This window comes from Drosophila rhopaloa, unplaced genomic scaffold, assembly GCF_018152115.1.
Source record: "Drosophila rhopaloa isolate 14029-0021.01 unplaced genomic scaffold, ASM1815211v1 contig_8, whole genome shotgun sequence".
Taxonomy (NCBI): Eukaryota; Metazoa; Arthropoda; class Insecta; order Diptera; family Drosophilidae; genus Drosophila; species Drosophila rhopaloa.
The window spans coordinates 25,840-36,084 of NW_025335178.1; the positions used below are offsets into that span (position 1 = coordinate 25,840).

Sequence of the window (10,245 nt, forward strand, 5' to 3'; positions counted from 1 at the left end):
AAGAGTTAAATAACTCCTCACAAATAAATGAGAGTTTGGAGGATTACAGCTGGTGAGAGTTTGGAGGAATACAGCTGGTGAGAGTTTGGAGAATACAGCTGGTGAGAGCTAGGAGAATACAGCTGGAGAGAGTTTGGAGAGAAACAAGAAGAGAGTTTGGAGAATACGGCTGGAGAGAGTTTGGAGAGAACGTGTAACGATAGAAGGCGGCGGACTTTGGACCGAGTATGGTGCCGTGCGCAAAACCGAAAAAGGAGAAGCCGAGAATTAACGGGATACGCCGGCCCACATAAGCGGGCCGAGCGCAGGAAGCGGGATCAGTCGATCACAAGGAGTCAATCCAGCAAGATCAGTAGACAAGCAGAAAAACAGTGAACAAACCAAGTCAAGTCAACATCAGGAGGAAGCAGAGTCGCGCCGAGTCAACAGGAGCAAGATCGCTACATCAAGACGTTCGGGACTTAGAGTTGAAGTCTCCGAGCTGAGAAACAGGTAGCTGAGGTCCTCAAGGCATCACGCGGCTAAGTCCGGGCGCTTTGTTCTAATTCTTGTCGCGATTTGAGCTTGGCGTATTGCGCGGCGAATCCGACAGAAGTGAATAAAAAGAGTCCTTCGACAAAGAACCGTGGGCTCGGGAGGGAAGTTGTCTAGAACCAGCTGCCGTGCGAAAACAATTGCCTCGACGAATTCCGGCGTATGCCTGAACCGTCAGGCGAAAATTGTGCAGGCCCGGGTGCGACTAGCCAAGAAGGACGCGCGTCCGAACCACGGGAGTCTCGAGAGGGGTATGCGCCGAGAGCACAGTAGTTCAACGCCAGAGTCCTAGAAAGGCAGCTAACCGAATCCCGAGAGCCAAAGACCCGCTGCACCTAGTCCAGCAAGAGCACGCAGAGGCTGTGGCTGCGAAAGGCGTACGCTTTGAGAGCCCAGTGCCTGTTCACCCTAGTCTGGGAACGCTGACGCATCCCTAGACCCTCAAAGCCCCGAGGCCAAAGACAGCGGAGGCGTTCCGGAGCAGCGAGCAACGAGGCAGCGGAGAGCGACGGTGGAGCAGCCGCAATTCTTCAAGGAAGGCGTTGAGACACCCATCTGTCACCATTAGTCCCAGGCCGAGGGACAAGTCGGCGAATGAAGATCCTAATATAAACATCCTAACATTCTGTGCGTTCTCACTAGACAATCGGGCGGTCATGTTTATATAAATTTGGTGGGACGAACAACACACATCTTCTGAGCTAGCCGCACGATACTCGTAGCGAGCAGACCTACAAAATCAGTTCGTTACATATTTTACAGGGTGCATATGGCCAATTTGGCGATTCATTGACTGCGATTGGTGACGGTGGACTGTTGGACGTAGCTGGCCAACCATTCGCCCACCTGGGCCTTGTTGACCGTTAGCCATTTGATGTTGGCCTTCACCGTTTCCAGTGCCTGTTGGCGAGCTGCAGTTCCGGCTTCCGCCTCGGGATACTTGGTGAAGAACTGCTGCATCTCCTCCAGCTTCGTCTGCGTGGAGAATCGAGCAGTGATCGTGGGGATCAGTCGACCCAAGGTACGCTCATTGATGCCGAACCGCTCCACCAGCTGCTCCCAGTTCTGGCGCACATAGTCCCACACCAAGCTCTGACCCACCGGATTGATGGAGATGTAACCCAACAGCGTAAAGTAGTCCTGACGGCGCACATTGCTCGTCCCAGCCCAGTTGATGTACCGCTGCAGTAGCCACGGCACCTGCACGGCGGCCAGACAGTTCATTAGCTTTAGCTTCTCCTGGGCATCGGTCTCGTCCAGGTACAGCTTCCACACCTGATCCCAGGCAGCCTCCGTGTTCACCTGCTGCAGACCATAATAGTAGACCACGTCCCGTATATCCGGACTGGGTCGGGTTTCCGGACTGGCCAGCCACTGGTTGAATAGCGTGACAGCTTGCTGCAAGGAGCTCTCGTGTCCCAAACTGCAAGCGGAGCTCAGCACCTTGATGCGGAGGCGACTGTAAAAGATTGGATATTTAAATAAGTTCTTTGAGGGAGGCTTCGATGTACTTTATATAGCTGATAGTTTGAAATGAATTTCGATAAGAGCGATATCCTCATTAAAACGTTGATTTATGAGAATACTTTCTTAAATGTTTAAAGGAATATAGTTTTTTACGAAACTTTGTGCAAGTAAAACTTCATTACTGCAGTAAAGTTTGTAATAAACTATTTATTGTTTTAAAGAAATTGGTTGAGCCTAACAATGAAACAATTCTGCGAAACGTCGTGATATTTCAAATGTAAAATTGTCTTACTTTTCCAGATGATCGGTGCCGACAGTAAAGGTGACGCTCTCCACAATGGGCGTAAGCAGCTTGCGGGCGTAAGTTGTGAAGTTGCTGTACAGATCCGTGTAGTAGACGCGATTCCTTAGAGTTGAAAGGGAGGCTGTGCCCACGCTCCAGGGCACGTAGTCCTGCTCGGTCCCCAAGTAAGTGCTCAGATCCAGTGCCACGGCGTAACTCAGCTGTCCGGCAGCGGCCAAAGTATTGGCATCGTTCAGCAAATGAGCACGATCGGCGGTGCTGAATGTTTCCCGGGACGCCTTGATCGTAAATTAACAACTCAAAATGGATGGTTAAAAGGACAAGTTTCTCGATTTGATGATGCCCTTGCAGGGGTTATTATAATTTCAGTAAAAAATAACTGTTTGGGATGATTTTCATAGGCAATTGGTTCAGTTATTTCATAAAAATACACTTTTATTATTTTTGTTATGCATCTGAGCACATTTACTTGATCTTAGCTTAGAGAATCTGATCTTAGCTTAGAATAGTTATAATAAGTATAGAAGCATACATTTAGGACGCCATTTTGCTCTTGATGCAGTTACAATTCAAGGGTAATCAGTAACCAAATCACTGCCGATTTCATTATTTTCTTTTTTTTCAATAATCTGAGATTATAGGGCATGTCGAATCCGTCCATGTAAGGACAGTTTTTAGAAAATTGCACTAAAAATTAACAAAAAAACGAGGACGGAAGCTAACTTCCGCAAGCTAAAGTTTTGATACCCTTGCAGACTTTTCCGAAATTGCTTAAATTGAAAAAGTAGCGAAAGGAATAAGGTAAACATAAATAAACTAGATTTCATGTCAATAGCTTTAATACTGCAAAAATGTCATAAAAATAGAGAAAATTGGATATTTTCGCAGCCTTTAAAAATTTTTCCTACGGAAGCTATAAGATATATACGTCCGATCGGCAAGCGCTTTTACCCTGATCAAGATATGCGTAAAATTTACACACATCAAATTTAGATCGATTTCATCCTATTGTTCCTATGGGAGCTATAGGATATAGACGTCCGATCGCCTTTCAAACTTGATCTGCGTACACATGTTTTAGGATGACTGTGAATGGTTTAGATCGCTAGCTTTTAAACTGAGCTCGCAAACGGTATTGAAACAAACGGAAATGGCTATATCGACTCCTCTATTGATCCTGATCAAGAATATATATACTTTACCACAACTGGTGTACCGGAGGAGAGATCGAGGAATCGGACGAGGAAGAAGGTCCTGGCTTGCAATATCCGGTGTCATATTCTTTTTTTAAATGTCACATTGTAAATCTGCACGAAATTGTACGGAAAATGCAACAGATCGAAAAATACAAAGATATGGCACCGGATATGTGCAGCCAGGAGTACTATAAGGAGTTCTACACTGAACCATAGATGCGCAGAAACATAGAATGTCGATTTATAATGTGTCCTGGGTTGACACAAAATAAACTAAACTCTTTTGTGCACCAAACTGGCAGGCGGTCCTACTCATGCCAGATCGTGGAGGATCGCACATCTAAAGGGTGATGGGCGGCTTCGATAAATAAGCGGTCGATTGGCACTGGGGACGATAGTGTCGATCGATGGGCACAGAACATTGGAGATGTCGACACAGGAAGGGTCACATTAAAAAAATATCGCCTCCATCGGATGGCAACGCTGCACTAAGTCAAATCATCGAGATCGACTGGAAAACCGATCGGGAAAGCGGTAGTGTGACCAGACAACGAAGGAAAGGAGATGCTTAGAACGCGAAGCATAAGAGGGAAACATCTTGGGCGGGACATTCAAAGGAGATACGAAGAACGCGAGAAGTCTATGGGGGAAACATCTTGGGCGGGAAAAGGAATGGAGCATCGGCGCTGTGGAACTCAGGTACGGGCTGTGAGCGTCGAGGGAACCATTTGAAGGAGCAAGAGGACTCGAAGGCTACAAGAATTTACAAGGAACACAGCCGGAGAGGAAAATCAAGTCTATGGGGGAAACATCTTGTGGCGGGAACTACATAGAACGAGAAGGAGCGACGTCGAGGGAAGGAGGACCAACATCAGCGACCCAGAACAGCGGATCCAAGGAGAACTCCAAGATAACAGCCGGAGAAGAGGTGCAAGTCTCATTTCGTTCCCGAAGAAAGGGGAGAATGTGAAGAGTTAAATAACTCCTCACAAATAAATGAGAGTTTGGAGGAATACAGCTGGTGAGAGTTTGGAGGAATACAGCTGGTGAGAGTTTGGACAATACAGCTGGTGAGAGTCTGGAGAATACAGCTGGAGAGAGTTTGGAGAGAAACAAGAAGAGAGTTTGGAGAATACGGCTGGAGAGAGTTTGGAGAGAACGTGTAACGGTAGAAGGCGGCGGACTTTGGACCGAGTATGGTGCCGTGCGCAAAACCGAAAAAGGAGAAACCGAGAATTAACGGGATACGCCGGCCGATATAAGCGGGCCGAGCGCAGGAAGCGGGATCAGTCGATCACAAGGAGTCAATCCAGCAAGATCAGTAGACAAGCAGAAAAACAGTGAACAAAACAAGTCAAGTCAACATCAGGAGGAAGCAGAGCCGCGCCGAGTCAACAGGAGCAAGATCGCTACATCAAGACGTTCGGGACTTAGAGTTAAAGTCTCCGAGCTGAGAAAAAGGTAGCTGAGGTCCTCAAGGCATCACGCGGCTAAGTCCAGGCGCTTTGTTCTAATTCTTGTCGCGATTTGAGCTTGGCGTATTGCTCGGCGAATCCGACAGAAGTGAATAAAAAGAGTCCTTCGACAAAGAACCGTGGGCTCGGAAGGGAAGTTGTCTAGAACCAGCTGCCGTGCGAAAACAATTGCCTCGACGATTTCCGGCGTATGCCTGAACCGTCAGGCGAAGCCAAAGGCCCGCTGCACCTAGTCCAGCAAGACGCACGTCAGATACCCGGGAACCCGAAAGGGACATCGCGCCGTGAGCAGAGCACAGGACATTCAAGGACGGGAGACCTAGACGAGCAGTCCATCGCGAGGCCCAAAGACCAACCAAGCCATAGTCAAGCGAATCCAGTCCACGGCTAAGAAGCGGGGCGGAAGCGTTCGTCTTGAACCTAGCGTCCTGCCACAGGGACTGCATTGGCGGACTTCCGACGTATGCCTGAACCGTCCGGTAGAAACTGTTTAGGCGTCTGGTGTGACCGGCCGGGACAGATCCAGGGACAGGAGGCTGTGGCTGCGAAAGGCGTACGCTTTGAGAACCCAGTGCCTGTTCACCCTAGTCTGGGAACGCTGACGCATCCCTAGACCCTCAAAGCCCCGAGGCAGCGGAGAGCGACTGTGGAGCAGTCGCAATTCTTCAAGGAAGGCGTTGAGACACCCATCTGTCACCATTAGTCCCAGGCCGAGGGACAAGTCGGCGAATGAAGATCCTAATATAAACATCCTAACATTCTGTGCGTTCTCACTAGACAATCGGGCGGTCACGTTTATATAAATTTGGTGGGACGAACAACACACATCTTCTAAACATACAAAATCATTTCGTTACATATTTTACAGGGTGCATATGGCCAATTTGGCGACTCATTGAATGCGATTGGTGACGGTGGACTGTTGGACGTAGCTGGCCAACCATTCGCCCACCTGGGCCTTGTTGACCGTTAGCCATTTGATGTTGGCCTTCACCGTTTCCAGTGCCTGTTGGCGAGCTGCAGTTCCGGCTTCCGCCTCGGGATACTTGGTGAAGAACTGCTGCATCTCCTCCAGCTTCGTCTGCGTGGAGAATCGAGCAGTGATCGTGGGGATCAGTCGACCCAAGGTACGCTCATTGATGCCGAACCGCTCCACCAGCTGCTCCCAGTTCTGGCGCACATAGTCCCACACCAAGCACCGGATTGGTGGAGATGTAACCCAACAGCGTAAAGTAGTCCTGACGGCGCACATTGCTCTCGTCCCAGGCCCAGTTGATGTACCGCTGCAGTAGCCACGGCACCTGCACGGCGGCCAGACAGTTCATCAGCTTTAGCTTTTCCTGGGCATCGGTCTCGTTCCAGGTACAGCTTCCACACCTGATCCCAGGCAGCCTCCGTGTTCACCTGCTGCAGACCATAATAGTAAACCACGTCCCGGATATCAGGGCTGGGTCGGATTTCGGGACTGGCCAGCCACTGGTTGAATAGCGTGACAGCCTGCTGCAAGGAGCTCTCGTGACCCAAACTGCAAGCGGAGCTCAGTACCTTGATGCGCAGGCGACTGTAAAAGATTGATAATTTTAATTAAGGAAGGCTTCGATTTACTTTATATAGCTGATAGTTTGAAATGAATTTCGATAAGAGCGATATCCTCATTAAAACGTTGATTTATGAGAATACTTTCTTAAATGTTTAAAGGAATATAGTTTTTTACGAAACTTTGTGCAAGTATAACCGCATTACTGCAGTAAAGTTTGGAATAAACTATTTATTGTTTTATAGAAATTTGTTGAGGCTGGCAATGAAACAATTCTGCGAAACGTCGTGATATTTTAAATGTAAAATTGTCTTACTTTTCCAGATGATCGGTGCCGAACGTAAAGGTGACGCTCTCCACAATGGGCGTTAGCAGCTTGCGGGCGTAAGTTGTGAAGTTGCTGTACAGATCCGTGTAGTAGACGCGATTCCTTAGAGTTGACAGGGAGGCTGTGCCAACGCTCCAGGGCACGTAGTCCTGCTCGGTCTCCAAGTAAGTGCTCAGATCCAGTGCCACGGCGTAACTCAGCTGTCCGGCAGCGGCCAAAGTATTGGCATCGTTCAGCAAATGAGCACGATCGGCGGTGCTGAATGTTTCCCGGGACGCCTTGATCGTAAATTAACAACTCAAAATGGATGGTTAAAAGAACAAGTTTCTCGATTTGATGATGCCCTTGCAGGGGTTATTATAATTTCAGTAAAAAATAACTGTTTGGGATGATTTTCATAGGCAATTGGTTCAGTTATTTCATAAAAATACACTTTTATTATTTTTGTTATGCATCTGAGCACATTTACTTGATCTTAGCTAAGAATAGTTATAATAAGTATAGAAGCATACATTTAGGACGCCATTTTGCTCTTGATGCAGTTACAATTCAAGGGTAATCAGTAACCAAATCACTGCCGATTTCATTATTTTCTTTTTTTTCAATAATCTGAGATTATAGGGCATGTCGAATCCGTCCATGTATGGACAGTTTTTAGAAAATTGCACTAAAAATTAACAAAAAAACGAGGACGGAAGCTAACTTCCGCAAGCTAAAGTTTTGATACCCTTGCAGACTTTTCCGAAATTGCTTAAATTGAAAAAGTAGCGAAAGGAATAAGGTAAACATAAATAAACTAGATTTCATGTCAATAGCTTTAATACTGCAAAAATGTCATAAAAATAGAGAAAATTGGATATTTTCGCAGCCTTTAAAAATTTTTCCTACGGAAGCTATAAGATATATACGTCCGATCGGCAAGCGCTTTTACCCTGATCAAGATATGCGTAAAATTACACACATCAAATTTAGATCGATTTCATCCTATTGTTCCTATGGGAGCTATAGGATATAGACGTCCGATCGCCTTTCAAACTTGATCTGCGTACACATGTTTTAGGATGACTGTGAATGGTTTAGATCGCTAGCTTTTAAACTGAGCTCGCAAACGGTATTGAAACAAACGGAAATGGCTATATCGACTCCTCTATTGATCCTGATCAAGAATATATATACTTTATGGGGTCGGAAACGTCTCCTTCACTGCGTTACAAACTTCTGACCAAAATTATAATACCCTTTGCAAAGGTATAATTATAGAAAATATAATTGGGATGTTTGGGATAATTGAGTTCGAGTACTGGGTACTACCAAAAACCATCAGTATGCGCCTCTAATTCTAAATCATGTTAAACATTGTAACTTAATACCGATGTTTTAACTTTAAGTACTATTAAATCTATGAATTTTGTTTCATATAAACAACCCCATACTATAAAGGAAAATTTAACACACAAACACCAAAATGGAATCAAAAGAATAGTAATTATATTGTTTAAACTATATCTGTATCGGTATCGATAGTTGTTTCATGTTGAATCCCCCATAATGGACACGACTAATATAACCCAATATTTCCTTCCAGATCGATTGTGCCCTCTTACGCCCACTTGGCCTTCCCCTGCTTCGATGAACCCGCCATGAAGGCCCAGTTCACCATCACGGTGGCTCGTCCCAGTGGCGATGAGTACCATGTACTTTCCAACATGCCGGTGGCCAGTGAGCACGTCGATGGCGATCTCACCGAGGTGACATTCGAAGAGACTGAGGGAAGGAGGGACTCGACTTTGACGTAAAGTAACCATAGTGTACCTCTTGAAAAGGTGCCCCATCTAATTTTCCATTTTTTTCTGTTACTTGTAGACAGATCATGCAAACCTGGACGGAGCAAATGGGTCTTCCAGTTGTGGAGGTGTAGAAAAGTGGCAACACTTACAAGTTCACCCAAAAGCGTTTCAAATATGAACGAAGAATTGTGAATGCTAATAATATTTTTGAAGAAAATACAATACAAAAAATGTTCTCTAGTTCCGTTTTGTAACATATGGAAGAGTTGGCCCTAACATAAACTTTTTTAAGTTCCTAGATGGAACTTGCTAAGTTAAAATTGCAATAATATAAGGCAACAGAAAAAGATTTTATTTAGTGTAGGTACATATCTTGGGAATCGTATCAGTGTGAGCTAAATCATCAATAGACTGATAATTCCTTATTTGGTGGTGGCAGTAGTAGCTGGAGCGCTGAACAACATCAGAGTAGCAACCACCAATATGGCCATCAGGAAAGTAGAGGACTGCATAGTGCTTTGGTTGGAAGGTCGAAATGACCTTCTAATTATACGTGCTTTTGGAGTTCTAGAGATCCTAGAGTTAAATTATCTTTCTTAGCACAGTTTGTTTAGATGTTTTTGCATTTGTATAGAAATATTTGCATTTTATGTAGGCAAGTAAATATTTCGCCAATAATCATTGGAAAGTTAGTCAATTAGCTTAATAGAATGTTAGTAGTAATTATTATTTTTACTTTTTATTTTTATTTTCTACCCAAACTAGTCCCTCAGTTTTAAAGCTATCTGTTAAAACTTTCCCAAAAGTAGTCTTTCTATAGGTCGAAACGAGCCGGATCGGTCTACTATATCATAAAGCGCCCATAAGAAAATCGATAATATAAAAAGAATAAAAATGAAAAACAAATTTTTTATTCTGTTTTTCTATTCATCAACATATTCCTTTGAGATATAGTAATTATTAACTATATCAGAATTATGCTTTTAGTTTTGTCAAAGTCGGACAGCAATATCATATAGTTCTCAGAGAAACGATGGCAAAATGGAACGCAAAAACTACATATGTACATAGCTTCATTGTTTTTAGGGATATATGCATAGAAATCGAAATGTGGTCGATTTGTAGTAACGTCAAGGGTATATGAGCTTCGGCTTGCCGAAGTTTGCTTTCTTTCCTGTTAATAATTGCATTATTGGAAAGAAAGTTTTTTTCCATGATACAATTTAATTTGATCATTTAAAATTGTACAAATTGGACGAGCTCATGGAAATCACTTTTAGTGATCCGAAAAAAGTTCATTCGTCTTACACCAGACCCATAACACAAAATCGAGATAAATCATTTAAACGACAAGTTTCTAAAGGGTCCAGTATGTTTATGCCTTCCAGAGGGTATTATAATTTCAATGCAACGCAGTAAAGGAAACATTTCCGACCCTATAAAGTATATATTATATATTATATATTATATATTTCAGCATCACCAGGAGAATCGATTTAGCCATGTCCGTTTAAAAATTATGGTTCCTAAAGTTTAAAAATGATGTATTCCAAAATGCTGCATTTCAAAACCCCCTTAAATTTAAAGGCATACGATTTATATCGACCAAATATATAT

General features: G+C 44.3%; 1 protein-coding gene and 1 pseudogene across 1 annotated transcript; both read right to left on the reverse strand.

Moving 5' to 3' along the window:
• Positions 1–1,311: 1,311 nt before the first annotated feature.
• Positions 1,312–2,595, reverse strand: LOC108037006 (glutamyl aminopeptidase-like; the record flags this gene model as incomplete). The annotated part of the gene is made up of 2 exons (XM_044461799.1): positions 1,312–1,993; positions 2,294–2,595. Coding segments are annotated over 2 exons (975 nt in total), but the record flags the coding sequence as incomplete, so codon positions are not given.
• Positions 2,596–5,842: 3,247 nt separating this feature from the next.
• LOC108046130 lies at positions 5,843–7,131 on the reverse strand (annotated as a pseudogene).
• Positions 7,132–10,245: the final 3,114 nt, after the last annotated feature.